The following is a 17,527-nucleotide window of genomic DNA, read 5'->3' as shown; positions in this document are numbered from 1 at the left end:
ATCCCCATGATCTACTAAAATTGTAATTTCTACATCCACTGTTGTATCTGGTGCTTTTTCGTTTTTGTTTTTAAATCCTCAATGGAGTAGAATAAACCAATGCTGAATTAGTTTGAGACTCTTTAAAAAGTAGACTTACATCACACAAAGTAAAATACCTTGTTTATGCTTTTAAATAACTTGTACAGTCTAAAGGGATAGTGTGGTTATTAATGCATTTAATTTTGTGACCTCTTGTTATTTATTGCAAGGTCTCTGCAGTCTGACCTGTTATGTGGTTTCTGCCAATAATTCTTCCTAAATGTTGGGGTTCTTCCACAGAACCCAGATGATAGGATTGACTTAAAGGGAGGTTCCGCTATGTATTTGTGGTAGGTGTGCCCAAGTCCTCACATTTTACTGATAAATTTTGATAACTCGAAAACTTTTCATTTAAAAACAAGTGCTTCCATTTTTAAAAATATTTTGAGGAGATTGCAGAACAATGTTTTGTGATAGTTGGAGGTATGCTTTTAGGCTGATGCTGATGTTAAACTCTCAGAGAGAGTGCTACAAAGAATGTTTGGTTGAAATCTGTCCTGTAATGAAGTGTACATACACATCCAACATTTTTTAGGGAAACTAGATGGAGGCTTAATCTTGAATCAATATTTAATTTTTTTTTTTAAACTTACTGTTTGTGTTCACTTTTTCGTACCTCTAAGCCACTTTATTTCTCTTAAAGATTTTGGTGTGGCACTTGAATCTATGGGGTTGGTATTTTTTATCACTTTTATTGAACAAGGTGTTAGCACTTTCAAGCTTGATAATATAATCAGCCAGTTATTAATAGTAACAATACGTAAAGTGAAAATAAAAGAAGAAACTTTTCATAAAAGACGATGTTTTGAGTGTGATCTCTAGGAAGATTTTCCTTGTGGCAAATTGTGCTTTTGAAAGTACTCTACTTGATATTGTTTTGGGAGTAGCATTTTTGAGGCATCAATGGAGAACTGGTTGATTCATGGATGATGTTATTTAAGTTAAACAGTTGTCACATGTAAAATAGAGAAATGTTTTCTAAGAACAAATGAGTTGACAGTGTTTGATTTTTATAAAAGTTTTTTTCTGAAGATGTTTGATATACAATCATAGTTTTATACTATGGCATTGTATCTATAATGTCCTCTACCTTTTCCTCCCTTGTGCATTTTTTCCAGTAAAGTTAAATACCTCTTTTTAATACTTTTCATTCTTGATACTGATTGGGATATACTTTAAATATTATTAGTTTTGTATTGCTGTAGTATCTGGTAGCCCCAACAGTTTGCACCCTGTTGCCCCAAATAGTTAACAATAAGAACATAGGACTGGAAGGGACCTCCTGGATTATTAAATTTAGTCCCCTGCTATTGCAGGCAACCGTGTTGTATAAGCCTTTTCTTAAACATATTAAGCTCCATCTTAAAACAGGTTAGATTTTGGGCCCTCACGTCTCCTATTGGAAGGCTGTTCCAGAACCTCACTCTGTTGATGGTTAGAAACTGTCTTCTAATTTCCAGCCTAAATTTACTCATGGCCAATCTAAATAGACAAGAAAAGTAAAGAGGATGGGGAGGAGGGGAAGGTTTATAACATACAAAATAATGGCTTACAAGCCTCGAGTTAGTTCCATAATGGAAAAAAAAAATGTTGGAGGTAGAGTTGGGCAGGGGATGGTAGTAGGAGTGGAATACCTAAACAGAAAGGCAAAGGAAGGGGGAGCAAGGAGAAGAGGAGTGGGAAATTCCATGAAATCTGCAAGAGTTTTTGCTGCTGTTTGGTTTTATACGGAAGATGCTTGGATACTGTGGTGATGTGTGGCAATATAAAACCCACATATAGAGGGAGGGAAGGACTGAGAGTGTCATGGAGGGATGTGGGGGTAAGAGACTGTGTGTGTGTGTGTGTGTGTGTGTGTGGCGCGGGGGGGACGAGAGGGAAGCTGTAGCAAGCAGCCAATCAGTAGCATTTCTAAATAAGTCTTTCAGGCGTTGCATTTAATTTACCTCTGTGGTCACATGCATTAGGGCCCAAGACTTCAGTGTCACCATTATAGGTAGGCTTGGAAGGATTAGATTTTTTTTATTAGTAATGTCGATTTCACTATATGCACAAACAAAAATATTCCCCTGGATGATGCGGCCTGAGAACTTGCTAGAGTTTGATGTAAGGCTATTTCCTTTGACATTTGATGTTGACAGTTTGTCTCTTAACAATTATGAAGCTTTAACTTCTTAAGTCTACTATGATTAAATAATTGTCTGACCCTGATAATTTCCAGCAACTGTGAAAACTTAAATTGATAAATGTTTATTTTTAAGCTTTTTTATTTGTTCGCCTCAAAAGTATAATAAAATGAAAATCAAATTCTGCCAAGCCTAATTACAGGTTAAGAAGTTTCTTCAGTCATTTTCTTGACTTTCTTTTCCTGGGTATACTACCTGTTAAGGTGACAAGTGAGTCTTCTCTCCTGAAACAATATCAGAGCTGCACCTCTCCTGGAGCTTCCATAGTCTGGCAAGAAGCTTTACGTGCATACATTTCTTGAGAATGGGAGGCAGCAAGAGGGACTTCGCTGGCAATTCAACTTAGCAAAAATGAGTGACCTGCTCAGCTGGTCCTCAGAAGTGTGGGCAGAAGAGGCTAAAGTGGAGATGGTTGCCATCTACTACTTCTGGCTTAGGGAACTCTGCAGTAAGAGTGAAATATGGTTGCCATGTGTGGCCCTAAACTCATCTGTTTCTTCATGATTTAAAGACCTCAGCTGAAAACTGCTTCCTCGTGTTCTCAAGAAAGATCTTTTAGCACAATTTGTTCCCCCCATGTGGCCACACAGCCCAAAAAGGCACCCAGATTGCAGTAGCATTCCTCTCTTACAAAGACAATAATAGACATTGTTAAGAATTGTTAAAATTGTTAAGAATTTACATTTCAGCTGAAATATCTTGGAATGATTCCCACTTTGGCTCAGAATCCGGTTTAGCTCTGCTGAATAAATCCAAGGGGCACATGGCATTTTCATTTACTATAGTCACTTCTAACTTGCTGGTTTTATTACAGACAACAATGTAATATTACCTAAACATCTGCAGCATTTTGCTGTAGCAAGAAGGCCTTTCTAAGTGCAAGAGATGCTTTATTTTTGTTCTGTTCATGATCATGAGAGGAAGAATCTTTCACATGCATCTCTCTCTCTGTCAGTTTTGTCTTTGAACACCGTTCTGAAGAATCACTAATAAAATAGCATAAATCACCAAAATTATTCCAGGTGAGATCCCCAACTTCTATACATGTGACTGCTTGCTTGATAAGTGGCTGTGGCTGTGTCTTCATAGTGTTGAAGTTAAAAAGAAGACTTGGCAAGTCTTCTCAGAGAAAGACTCTACCAAAATTCTTCTATTAGTCTTCAATTCTAGATAGAAAGCTCTATGGTAGTATTCAGTCGGTTGAAATCTTGAATGAAGTTAAATTGAATAAACCTGAGTAATTTAGCAAAACGTTTTGTTAGGCCAATAGTTTTCATAAAATTCCCCAAATGGCCTATAAAATATGTTCATGTCCAGCTTGCTTGCACCACCTTCTGGATACTGTTCTTGGGGGAAAAAAATGCTGTGCGATACATGAGATGCACAAGGAAAGTTTCATTTGTGCCCAGCACCTCTAAGAATCTACTACTACTACTACTTTGTTTTATATTAAATTTGATCTTGCCTACATCTACATGGACCTCTTCATCAGGGAAATTTGTTTTTCTTAAAAAGAACAGGAGTACTTGTGGCACCTTAGAGGTTAGTCTCTAAAGGTGCCACAAGTACTCCTGTTCTTTTTCCTGATACAAACTAACACGGCTGCTACTCTGAAACTTGTTTTCCTTAGTGTGTGCATGCTGGTCTGCAAGTGTCCTTACCTGATTTTTATTTAGCTCCCCTGAAAAGGTGGTAATAATCTTCTGTCTTGCAGATAAAAGAAAGTAAGGAGAAGGAGAAACTGGAGAGGAGATTATTAGAAGAACTCTTCAAAATGTTCATGGATTCAGACTCCTTTTACTACAGTCTGACTTATGACCTAACAAACTCTGTCCAGAAGCAAAGCTCATGTGAGAAGACTAACTTGCCGCTGTGGAGGAAAGTAAGTATTTATATGTCAGCAGATGACTGCCCAGCCTGTGTTTTCAACATTCTGTATTTGTTCTGAGTCCTAGTGGTATTGATTTTTGAAACTTTTAAAGGCCAGATCATCAGCTGGTGTAATACATCAACTGGCCCTACATTAGGTTTCTACATAATGGAAACAAAATTAAAAACTGCCAGAAACATGTCTTGGTCTGAGATCTGTTGAAAATGTTTTGGATTTTTAAAAAAAAAAGAGAAAGCGAGCAGCGAAGGGTTGGATAACCAGCTGGAGTTACTGGGTAGTTAGTTTATGTTTGGGATCACATCTGTGTCTTTACTGAGAGGCTCTGAAAAACCTTGTTTAAAATACTGCCATTTTTATTCTCCTATAGGTTGATGACAGATTCTTTTGGAACAAACACATGATTCAAGATCTCATCAATACTGATGTGAGTAATTGTTTTCTAAAAAGAGTATCTTAAATTTGTTAAAGCTGAGCACAATTCATAGAGGTGGTCAGAAATTTTCTAACAAAGTTGTCCAAAGGCAAATGCAGGTTTGTTGCAATGGAAATATTCTGTGGGATTATGTTGACTTTAACTAAACTTTCCACAGAAACCTGCCTGTTTTCCTGGTAGCTCATATGCTAGGCTCCCCAGCACCTTGACCACCTGCCTGGTAGGGGACTTCTAGGCATCTTGGCAGGAAAGGGGTGCCTCTTTCCCTGGTTGGCTGGCTGCCCAGGTTGCCTATGTCTGTGCAATACTTAGCACAGTGGCATCCTGGCCCTTAATGATGGCTCCTTTGTGCAATAGTAATACAACTAAGTAATAGTAATACTATTCAGTGTACAAAGTGGTACTGTGCATCAAAGTATCCTGAGCTTTTGTTAGTATAGTATGTATGGCTGTATGTAAGTGATAAAGCAGCAAACAACCCACTTTAACTTTTCTTTAAATATAAATATGAATTAGAAATGCTTCATTAAGACTGTTGTCTAAATTTTCAAACTCATAGATGAACGTAATGTAATATATCACAGTGATTTAAAGGTTAAAACTAAACAGCTGGGCTCACTAGAAACTTCAAAACAAAGTTTAACACTTGCCTTCTGTCATCTGTGGTTTTAAAAAATAAAACTTGTCCATTAAATGTACCATCTTTCTGTGGGAGTCTTCTCATTTATTGAGAATTGCAAGACCAGGGACTTCTACCTCGATATAACACTGTCCTTGGGAGCCAAAAAAATCTTACAGCATTATATCGAACTTGCTTTGATCCATCGGAGAGCACTGCTTTACCGCGTTATATCCAAATTCATGTTATATCGGGTGGTGTTATATCGAGGTAGCGGTGTATATAAAGGTTTTGTCCACAAGGTGAAAAATTTAGAAAATTAGTTTTTACAAGTAATGGAAATATGACAAATATGACAACTTCTGTTTTTGAGCCAAAAAGAGGATAGTTTGGGGCAAATTCACATGACAATTTGTAGGAGTATAAGAAACTTGATGACTTATGACACAACTCACAGCTTATTTCAGTAGAGGCTTCCTTTTAGAGCTGTGATGCCCAAACTTTTCCTGTCACCTCACCCTTTTACCAGTAATGGAATCTGTCCACGCCCCCCCCTCCATTACTGCACAATTGACTCAGCAGAGCAGTTTGGGCTGAAGGCAGGGCTTGGGGCAGAACTGGGGATGAGAAAGGGGCTTGAGGTGGCCCTGGCCTGGGAGTGGAGAGGGAATGAGGACAGAGCTGGGCTGAGGGTGAAGCTGGGGACAGAGTGAAGCTGCGGGTGTGGGCTGAGCAGGGCGCAGAGTTGCGGCTGGGGCTAGGATGGGGTGGGGGCAAAGCAGGACTGGTGGCGCTTTGTCTCTTTCCCCTCACCCCCATGGGGGCTGGCCCGGATCCTGCTGTGCCCCTCCTCTCCCCGCCACATTCCTCCATGCCCTCCTAGGGGGTACTAACCACAGTTTAGGGACAACTGTTTTAGAGAATATAACTAATTTCAAGCATAGTATAGTCTCTTATCTTTATTACATTTTCTTGTTTTATGTGTACATTTAGAATATAAGAAGTTTATTTCTGTTTAACATTTATATTTAAGGGGAAACTAATCTTAAACCATATATGCATCATTTAAGATTTGACCATTTTGGTTATTTTTATACTGTGTGGTTAATTGCTGCATGTGTGAGGCCTGTCTTTCCATGAATATGTGAGGCTCTTTAAAGTAGAAGTAGCATTTATCTCTAACATTAATTTTGATCTCTGTGCATTTGATCTGATGAACTTCTTCCATTTATGGCAACTAGTTTAAAAAGATAATGGAATGTGTAATTCTTGTGGCATGATAGTGCACCTGATCCCGGCAACATTCTTTACTTGCACTATTTTGAAAGTGACTTGAACAGAGATTCTGTTGAGCCAGACAAAAAGCAGTGTAACATAAAATGCAGCTAGAGGAGAATTCCACAAAGAAGGAAAGAACTGCTTTTTCCCTCCTGAAAAGACCGATAAATGAGAGAGTTCTTTTCTGAAAGCCTTCTGGAAATTCTTAAGTGAGTAGACTTCAGTGCTGATCTGACATTTTAGCAAGGATGATTTAATCTTTCAGCATTACAACAGGGATACTTATTGTGGATTTAAAAAAAAAAATCCAGTTTGAATATTCTAAAGTTCTTTGCTTCTTGTCTGGAAGGATATTATTTACCCAACAGATCTCTTCCATTTATTTCGATGCTGTCTGTGAAACACAAATGAAATCCTTAAAGAATGTAACTTTTTTTAATTAATAAAGTGAGCAATATGATGAAACTTTTAGGTTACATTGTAATGCACCAGGGGAGCTCCTTTGGTTTTATTTTTCACCAGTCCCCACCCCTCCCAAAAAAACCCCTCTGACTCCACTGATTAAAATAAAAGCACCATCACTATCAGAAGAGAAGGCAAAAAAGGTGTTCATACAAAGCATTCTGGGAATTTTTGTGGGATTGGACCTGAGTTTTGAGAAGACTTCTCTAAAAGCCAGAGTAACACCAAGCACCCCTGCAGAAATAGCAATAATATCAGAAACCTCTGTAGATAGTTTGAAGTAACTGTTAAAACTGATATAGATGTAAATGTGTTTTGTAATTTACAGAACGCGGAAGTGGACTCTTGGATTATACCCATCATCCAGGGGTTTGTACAGATTGAAGAACTTGTAGTTAATTACAATGATGCATCTGATGATGAGAAAAGCAGTCCCGAGACTCCTCTTCAGGAGCCAATTTGTGTAGACGATATTCACCCGCGATTTCTAGTAGCACTTATCTCACGCCGAAGTCGGCACAGAGCTGGTAAGCAGAGTGTCCAAGATATTAACCATGTTAAAAGGGATGTGAAGGATAAAACTTCAAAACTAATAGTGCTCCATCGCACAGTCCAGAACCACACTCCAAAATTCACTGATAAGTGAGAAACAACTGAAGCACTAACCTCAAATGTTTTGTAAAATTAGTTCCTCCAAATCTGTACATAAAAATAAACTTAAGCTTTGTTTTTAGACCTTGCCATCCTCTAAGTGCCTTAGAAATTTTGAGGAAAAAGTGGTGGTTTAAAGTTTAGATACTGTTAGTTACATAACGTCCTTCTGACACCCCCACGCACCCACCACGCAGTATTGTTTAGCTAATGCTCTGTAGTTCAGAAGTTTGGTGCTGCTTCAGGGATTAATTCTTATTCTAATATTGTGGAATTACATTTCCATGTTTTATATACATTTAGTTTCCTACTTAATATGAGTGTAATTACTCAAACTTACTAACTTTCTTGCCTTTGGAATACTGATGTAAACCATTATAAACTTTTTCAAGCTACTGTACTTGGTAATCAGGCCAGAGGACCCTGGATGGAAAAACAAAGTACAATAGCCACAGCAGCAAGGAATATTTAAAATGCACAGAACTAGGTATATAGATGGAAATTTAATGGCTTTCATTTTTTAATGAACCTTTGTGCCCATATTCCAAATCTTGAAGCTGCTCATGGAGCATTCTTCATTACTGTTCTGTAAACTGGAACATCGATCAGTCAAAGATGATCTGTAGTTTGACTTGCAATTTAGTATTTTGGTTTTTAGTGTTCAGGTTGTGCTTGTACATGTTCATTTGGTAGAAATCTTCTCTATCAATGCTAGATGCCTTTCGGAACGGATTAATTACTTTTTAGATTTGTGATAACTAACCGATGTGATTTGGATTACTGTCAGACCCCTCTGCCCCTCTCACCTTCACTTTTTTATTTTTATTTTTTTCATATAGTTAACTCCTGCTATGGGGCTGCTCCAGTAGTAGCACATAACACTCACAAATCAGAACTTGACTCTTAATCTTGTTCCTGTGCTAATATGAAGGTAACACTCACTGCAGCAGTGTTTAGGAATAGAAGGGGAAGGGAAGAATGAAAGTAATGTTATTGAAGTGATATTACCACTGTGGTTTGTCCAGGAAGTACTGTCCTAATGGTAGTACTGTTCTTACAACTAAGATCCTGCTTCAGTACAGTTGTATAGGCTGTATAGACAAAAGTAATCCTTGGGAATAGTTGCAGGGGAGGATAAGGACTAAAACCAAAGCCCTGTTCCATCTCTGCCAAATTAAAATAAAATGGGAGATGGGAGCCAGAAAAGGAACCAGACATCAGTGTTGTCAGTTGGGATAGCCTGGCTGATTTGTCTTGTATTTCACATAATCTGCTTCCTTACCACCAAAAACACTTTCCAGAAGTGTATACAATATCCATATTTAGGATTAATTTTTAAAAAATTACACAACTTGCTTGAAGAAACTGATCAATATCTTTCTCTTTGTCTTCTAGGGATGCGGTATAAGCGAAGAGGTGTTGATAAAAATGGGAACGTGGCAAATTACGTGGAGACAGAGCAATTGATTCATGTCCATAATCATACTCTCTCATTTATTCAAACACGAGGCTCTGTGCCAGTGTTCTGGAGTCAGGTTGGATATAGGTACAACCCACGACCACGACTGGACAAGAGTATGTATTGGTAATCTGTGGAGTTTGTAAAATGTATCCAGATCACTTAAAAATAATTGACTTTGAACATTTAGTTATTCTATTAACCTCTGATCAACACTTTTTTTTTTTTTTAACTTAAAGTAGTGATGGTGAGTTGATCCAATTTTAAAATAACTTGTCTGTCCTTGAGTTGAACTCAATACTTAAGGAGTCCCCATATCTCCCAGATACAGGAGGATAATTGAGTTCCCAACATATTTCTGATAATACAGACTATTTTGAAGAATCTGCACTTAAAGTTAGTTGCTGATTTAGGGCTAAAAGTTAATGTCAGACTGTAAACTCTTCAGGAGAGGGACTTTCTTCTTTTGTTTTAGGTGTTTTCTCTTATAGAAAAAGACAACCTTCCCTTTATGTTTGCACAGCATCTAGCTCAGGATGGCAGCCTTTCAGAAGTGGTGTGCCAAGTCTTTATTTATTCGCGGTAATTTAAGGTTTCACATGCCAGTAATACATTTTACATTTACAGGATCCGGTGGATGGAACCCCAGACTGGCAGTGGGCTGAGCGAACCGGCGGCTGGGACCCCAGGCTGGCAGCAGATTGAGCTGCTCAGCCTGCTGCCGGTCTGGGGTTCCATTTGCCGGTCCCTGCTAGCTGGGGTCCTGGCCGCTGGCCCAGCTCAGCCCGCTGCCGGTCTGGGGTTTTGTATGCCAGCCCCTGCCAGGCAGGGTTCCAGCCTCTGGCCCCACTCAGTCCATTGCCAGCCTGTCCATCCAGGCCGATGGCTGGGACCCCCTGCCGGCAGCAGTATACCACAGTAAATCAGCTTGTATGCTGCCTTTGGCACACGTGCCATAGGTTCCCAACCCCTTATCTAGCTAAGTGGGGACCTTGATCCTAATTGGGTCTCTAGGGACATGTCTGCACTGTCCTGCACTTTGGACTGGAGGGGCATGAATATCAGTGCACACCAAAGTGTTGCACTGTAACTCCTCCATGTGAATGCTGTGGATGCAAACAAAATTTCCTACTTCATATTAACATAGTTCTCTTCCGACAAGACTCCATTTATTTGAAGTAGGAACTTTTTAGTTTGTGGCTGCAGCATCCACACAGGGGAGTTACTGCATAGCATTTTGATGCACAGTGCTGTTCACACTTCCAGAGTCTAAACTACCTTTTAATTTTTGTTTTATGGTAGCATTAAGGACATGTCTAGACTTGTCCTTAATGCTACCATAAAACAAAAATTAAAGGTATATCTTTATGGTAATGCTTAGCTTTTGGCTGTGTTAGCAGAGTGGTGAAGGTTAGTTTTTTTTGCCAGCATAATCTTGTCAGGTTCAAGTTCTTGTAAAGCACTAACAGATTCTGATGTCTTGTGAAGAGTTTGCTGACACCCTTGAAATAGCTGAAAATGGATCTCTTGCCAGATCCTAGAAGAGTAAAGTGTAAATGAATTTGCACTAAAGATGAGAAAAAACAGTGAGCAATAAAAACATAGGAAAATCTCCCTCCCCCCAAATCATATCACAACAGTTTGAAATGCTAAAGACACTCTGTGTGTGGCATTGGTTCATGGGGCAGTGCAGTTCAATACTGTGGTGATCGGAGCATCTGAATTCCTAGTAAAATTGGTGGGAAATTTGAAGAGGATTTCAATTAATTTGGAAGATTTATAGATAGGTTATAGCATCTGTCGGGATCAGTTTTAATGTCAGAGATATAAAATCCTACCTCATTAGTTAAATGTATTCCAGATAGTTTCTCCTAGTGTATGCCATTACATCCTTAAGAATATAGTTTACTTTCAGCCTTGGACACTTGGTGAACTTTTTTATTCTTTAGCAGGCTCTGTGCTATCCTGTTCTAATGTTTACATTTAAACCAGCTCTACATACTTTTACAAGATTATTTAAACGTTTAAGATACTTCTGAGGTGAAGGAGGTTCATATGAAGTATGGAGCTGGCATAGAAAGGTTGAAGAGATTTGTAAATAAGAAAAGGAAAGAGTAGATTGGCTTGCATCCAAAGAATAAAAGAGAATGTTTTCGTTTTAAGATACTCACCTCTGCACTCTGATGGTAAGTAAGTAGCAGAGTAGTAATGTGGAATATCAATTAATTGGATCTCCACCATGTCAATGTTTACCTCAGAAGGTATAATGCATTATTAGGATCCTGTATAATGTATCATGCTACCTGCATGCACATGCAGGTTTTTCTTAACCCCAGGTACCTAATAATGTGAACTTGAATATGAGTTAATACCTTAAATATGAATCAAGTGAAAGGAAATGATTAGTTTTTCACAGTGTCCTTCTGCGTTGTAGGTGAAAAGGAAACTATACCCTATTTCTGTGCACATTTTGAAGAACAACTGAAAATTTACAAGAAACAGGTGTGTTTTAGGCTTGCACTTCTCTTATGAGTGTATTTATTACTAAAACTTAACAACTAGTGTGAATAGTTCAAAAATACTTTATAAACCATCTGAGTACTTTAAAAGGACAATCAAAAAATTAGAACTTTAGATATAGCACTTGATTTTCCTGAATTATACAGCAGTTTCCAGAAATAGGAATTAAACCCACTTTTTTGGTAATTTTTTAATTGGGCTTGTCAAATCAGCATTTGTTTTTTTATTGGAGATGAGATTAACTATAGCAGTTAACCTGATCACTTGGGTTCTAAAACAAAAATGGTGAAAAATGGTGTCTGAAGAGAACCTTGTGTTGGATAAGCTAAACACAATTACTTTTTTTTTTTTTTTTTTTTTTTTTTTTTTACTGTTTCATGTTTTTGTAATTTGTTTTATACATTGCCTTCTAGAGAGAGTGTAATTCTGCAAGTATCTTCACTAAGATTACCAAACTGTTAAATCCATTTAATTTTTGAACAGGTTATTATTAATTTGGTGGATCAGACTGGACGAGAGAAGATTATTGGAGATGCTTACCTTAAACAAGTGCTACTATACAACAATTCAAACCTTACTTATGTTTCCTTTGACTTCCATGAGCACTGGTAAGAAGAACCTTCTAAAATGTCATCTTGTAGTATTTGCAAAAATGAGAGAAATGTTGTTGAGGGGAGGGGAAACTATTCTCTAATAGAGTGTGAAATGCATTGACTTTCACAGAGAGAGAGAAATATTGCTTTTTGTAAACAAAGGTAGTATAACTTGGGTTTTTCATAGCGTAGCTTGCCATTGTGTTCTACTGGACAGTTTTGGTGTTTCAAAAAGCATCATTAGTGTTTTGGTTGTTTGCTCCAATTCTCCCTTTGTTCTTTTCTCACAGTTTCTTCAACTAAACTTCATGCCACACCTGCCTCTTGTAATCTATCCTTCCCTGCTCTGTTCCCCTAACCCTGTTCCTTTCAGCGCCCCCTTACCCTTCCCTTTTCTTTCCATTTAGCTCATTCCCTCTGAACTAATCCACCCCACCCCCCAAAATCATGGAAATAACAGGGCTGTTTTTTGCCATCACATTGTTGACTCTGCCTTTGTGTTATAGAGTTCCCCACACCCCTTGTCTGTACTGTCCATTTAAATTGTAAGTTCTTCAGTGCAGGAACTGTCTACGGTGTTGTACAGTGCCTAGCACAATGTGATCCTGTTCTTGGTTGGCCCTTAAGCCCCTTCATAATAAATATGATTAATAATAACTCCTCTGGTCCCCTTTTCTGGATCACACGGCTGGGGAAGGGCAGAGGACGCACAGGAGGATGTTAGATCCTATTATGATGTTGCTGGAGCAGATTGCCTACTGCATTTCAGTACTGAGGTGGCTGCATTCTGGTGATGGGTAATATGATCTCTACATATATTGTCTGTCAGGCTTGTTGAGCACCCTCAGGATGAAAAGGACACAAATGTAAAGATTTTATCATTTGTCACTTTTTTGTTTTACTTTTGGTTCATGCTTTAGCCCCCCAAATCCCTTCTCATTTATTGGTGAACGCATTGAAAGAGAATTCTTGAGATGCTGGAGGGAAGATAGGCATGGCTACAATGTAGCTGTTTGAGTATATTTTACATAGTTTAATTTGCAACTGACATTTGAAAAGATTTTCCTAAACTTTGTACATTGCCCGAGAACTGCTGTGAATAAATTCTGCTTCAAATTTAGCTAGATATCAGTTTATATTTGTCTGTACTTGACTTTTGTGTGGTGTTGCATCATTTTTCTGGTTGAAACTTAATTTACTTTTGTGAGCTCTCTCTTTTATTTTAGCAGAGGAATGAAGTTTGAAAATGTTCAAACATTAACTGATGCGATTCATGATATCATCCTTGATATGAAGTGGTGTTGGTAGGTACTAGTATGCTCAGGGTGGTATGCAATTGTTTATAGAAACATTTGAATGAAAGAGTAGGGGAAAAGCAGTTTAAACAATCTTTGTTTAGATGGATTTTTATGGCCTTAAGTTTCTCCACTGATTATCTTTTCCCTGCAGTCTTTTCCTGTCTTGAATATTTGCAAATCAACGTCTTGAAGTAAATATTGTGACGTATTCTACTTATGGTTCTATTCTTTTAACAACAAAAGAATTCCCAATAACATTGTCCCTTCACTGAGGTTCACTATTGTTAATTTGAGGGGGAAAAAAAAAACAACAACCCTAAAGAAATTATGTATGAAATATCATGCATTTCCCCCACCCATAGAGCTCCAACCTTACCCTGAACAGCCAATGAAAACCCTTGACCTTCAGCCAGGTATATTGGTTATATGTTTATGCATTTTGATATATGGTTGATGTGGCTTTCGTGAATTACATTGCATATGGTTCAGTACATTGTTTCATATTGGTGTGTGTAGATAAAATGAAGTGTGCTATCAGATTGTCACTGGTGTCTGGGAGATGTTTTTCTGCAACACTTAGGAAATTTTGTGAATTACTGCTCTATATGTTAGTGATTGTTCTAAAGCTAGCATTGTTTTTATATTGAAATTAAAGAATTAAATTTGTATGCATGTACTAGAATATTGAATTTTTAGTATGAATGAGCTGCCTTTCATGTTCAGGATAATGGGGGAGAAATGTGGGTGAAGGGGAATGGAGTGGGAGGTAGCTATTCTGAAAAGGGGGCTCATGTCAGCTGGTCTGATTTGGGTTGCTGGTAGTTCTGAAAAATTGAAAGAAAAAAATTGGTTTGTCTCAAACAGAATCTGAAAATTCCAAAAAGTTTTGATGAATCAAAAAAATGGATGAATTACATTTTGGGTTGAATGAAACTTGCGCTCTTTCACATTAAAAGAAGTAAAGGTCTAGAATGGGTGGAGGTGATAATGATGGTGCCGGTGCTCGCCTTCTAACTGTTAGCCTAAATAGTTAGGGCATTCATCTGGCTTATGGGAGACGGGTTCTGTTCATCCTCTCTGTCTGATGTGGAGCAGGAATTTGAACATGGGTCTCCCCTGCTGCAAGAGAGTGCCTTAGCCAGTAGACTGGGTTATTCTGGGGTGAATCTCTTGCTCTCACCTACGTATAAAATACTTGAATAATCCATTGGACTAGAGAGAAAAGTGAGTGACTATAGCCTGGTGGTTAGGGCACACTCCTGTAATGTGAGAGACCTAACCAAGTTCAGGTTTCTACTTCCACATCAAGCAAAAGGGAGAATTGAGTCTGGGTCTCCCACATCCCAGGCAAGTGCCCTAACTACTGGGCTAAAAGTTAAGGTGCACATTACCTCTACCACCTCCTCTGACTGTTTTGTTTTATGAATGGTTCATATGTTCCTCCCCCGACCCAAACTTTTTGACAACTTTGTAGGAAGCTTCAGGTAGACAGAAACTGCATTTTTCAGCAAATAAACTATTCATCTGAAAAACTTCACGCAGTTCTAATGGAGTGTAGCTGGGAGGCTGAATGAAACTGACATGAATATTCCATGGTTTAGTCTAGTAGAAATATGTTTTCTAACTTAAATTTTCTAGTTTATTTGCATGGACTGATAGTTATTTTAAGATCTCTCAATAAGCATTTTACCTCTTCTGTTCTTTTACCACCTTTGAAAGGGTTGATCAAGCTGGTGTGATTTGTAAACAAGAAGGAATTTTTCGTGTTAACTGTATGGACTGTCTGGATCGGACCAATGTAGTCCAGGCTGCTATTGCAAGAGTGGTCATGGAACAGCAGGCATGTATGACTTGTAAATTTTAAAGTGATAAATATCTTAGATTTTTTTTAATTTATGGAAAGATAATCAGCATTGTTGTGAGTGAAAATAACCTAGAACTTGTTAAGTTATGAATGTAATGGGATCTTCTTGAGACTTGGGGGCATATTCACATTTCCAATGTTTAAACTTCTGAATAGTTCTTGGATTGGGAGGCATGTCCTTAACATTTTCGGGAGAAGAGACTGGTGTTAGGGTCACCAGAACTATTATCTCAGTTTTATTATGTAGATTTGTAGTTGTTCATTAATTCATAGGCAGTGATTATCGCTGGTGTATACTTTTTTTCTTTTACAAAATTAGGTATAGGTAGAAAAATGAGTGGGTCCAGAGATGCACTTTAGTTTCAGGCACCTGAGAATAAAATATCACATATGGTTGCAGCATATTAAGTGCTTGCTATGCCTGAGAGATCTTTCCCCTTGACCATAGAGAGACAATCATTCTCCATCTTTCCAGGTATCCTAAACAGATAGTTGACAGATCATTCTCTTCTGGAATGAATCTGTCCCTTGCAGAGATGGCATTTCCAAATAGAAGGAGGAGTAGATGATTAAGGAGCTTTCTTATAGTTCAACAATCATCTGCTTCCTCCTTTGGAACCTCAGCCTTGGTTACATCTTCTGCCTGAAGAGGATATTAAGTAGATGATGGTGCATGTAGCCTTGAAAATTCAACATGCAGTGCAGGAAGAGGTGAAAAAGCTCTGTGATGTGCTTGAGATAAAGGCAAGCTGGCCCTTCGTATAAATAATGAATTGATCTGACTATGAAAACAGGTGCTGCCAAGTGCCAATGTCATCTGCAGCAAGGAATCCTGACCATATGATTCTGGTTGTACAACAGGGATTGATTTGATTTTTCCTTCTAGCATCTTGCCTTTGATTCTTGGACTCTTCTGCCTCCGAATAATCAAAGCAAGATAATCTTTCATGAAACCTTAGGTTAGAATCCTGGGATATGTCTGTGCTGCAATTAAAAATCTGTAGCTGATCCATGCCAGTTAACTTTGGCTTGTGGAGCTTGGGCTAAGGGCTGTTTAATTGTGATGTAGGCATTCTGGCTTGGGCTGGAGCGTGGGCTCTAGGACCCTGCGAGGTGGGATGGTCCCGGGGTCAGGCTGGAGCCCTAGCTCTAACGTGTATACTGCAACTAAACAGTCCCTTAGTCCGAGCCTCATGAGCCCGAGTCAGCTGGCATGAGCCAGCTGCAGGTGTCTAATTGCAGTGTAGACGTACTGCTTGAGATTGAGTTATGGAGTGGGGCATTCTGCAATAACATTGGAACAGTAGATCTGTGAGATTGTCCCCCCATCCCACCCCACGGTTAATATACTTTAGAATTGTTCTACGGTTGTTAGGCATGGTATGACTCCTACAATACAGACCCGCAGAAGCATAGTATTCAGAGAACTCCAGTTGCCTGTAAAATTGTCACACTTCCCAGGAGCAAATGACTCATTCTCTTTATGCTGGAAATTTGATAGCACTTCTCAAATCAATAATGAGTTTTTAATACAAATTCTGTTCTTGTCCACAAATGACGTTTTAGCATTTAGACTGTAAGAAAATAGTCTAAAGGAAAAAGTCACGCTTGTGATTTAACCCAGTGAAACTCATTGGAAAATACCTTCATAACTTAAGAAGTTCTAGGTTAACAGAATCTTCTGGAGCCTGGGAATGTGCATATGCCCCTAAATGTTTAAACTTCTGAATAGTTCTTGGATTGGGAGGCATGCCCTTAACATTTCTGGGAGAAGAGACTGACATCTCAGTTGCTCTTTGAGGTGTGTTGCATATGTCCATTACATGACTCACCCTCCTTCCCCAACATGGGGTCTGGTGTGAAGGAACTGAAGGAAGGGCAGGGCAGTTCCACATTTTATACTTTCCTATTCGAGCATGAGGAGCTTAAGGCTCAGGCATCAGTGCCCTGTAGGTATCACTAGGGAAAACTGACACTAGCGCACAAGACACATGTGCACACATAGTGTAATGGACATATGCATGCATCTCAAAGAACAAGTTACGAGTGAGTAACTATTCTTTTCTTCAAAATGTCAGAAAATGGCCTAAAACAAAATCCTCACCAGTACCAGAGCTATCTTAATGGGTACTGGGCTGAAAAACAGCTCCTCTCTGAGACCATCTTTAGCCAACTAGCTTGAAATCTTAATG

At 38.6% G+C, this 17,527-nt stretch overlaps 1 protein-coding gene across 2 annotated transcripts in view; it reads left to right on the top strand.

Moving 5' to 3' along the window:
* Positions 1-17,527, top strand: part of INPP5F (inositol polyphosphate-5-phosphatase F) — a 98,765-nt gene that overhangs the window by 63,070 nt on the left and 18,168 nt on the right. For both annotated transcript variants that reach the window (XM_050958937.1, XM_050958936.1), the window contains exons 5-12: positions 3,982-4,149; positions 4,526-4,582; positions 7,279-7,477; positions 8,997-9,176; positions 11,495-11,562; positions 12,064-12,188; positions 13,400-13,477; positions 15,191-15,311. In XM_050958937.1, the coding sequence (XP_050814894.1) occupies positions 3,982-4,149; positions 4,526-4,582; positions 7,279-7,477; positions 8,997-9,176; positions 11,495-11,562; positions 12,064-12,188; positions 13,400-13,477; positions 15,191-15,311 (996 nt within the window). The remainder of the gene's footprint in view (positions 1-3,981; positions 4,150-4,525; positions 4,583-7,278; positions 7,478-8,996; positions 9,177-11,494; positions 11,563-12,063; positions 12,189-13,399; positions 13,478-15,190; positions 15,312-17,527) is intronic.

Source organism: Gopherus flavomarginatus, chromosome 6 (genome assembly GCF_025201925.1).
Source record: "Gopherus flavomarginatus isolate rGopFla2 chromosome 6, rGopFla2.mat.asm, whole genome shotgun sequence".
In the NCBI taxonomy this organism is placed as follows: domain Eukaryota; kingdom Metazoa; phylum Chordata; order Testudines; family Testudinidae; genus Gopherus; species Gopherus flavomarginatus.
The sequence above is the reverse complement of the archived record's forward strand: the minus strand, read 5'-3'. Positions and strand labels throughout refer to the sequence as shown.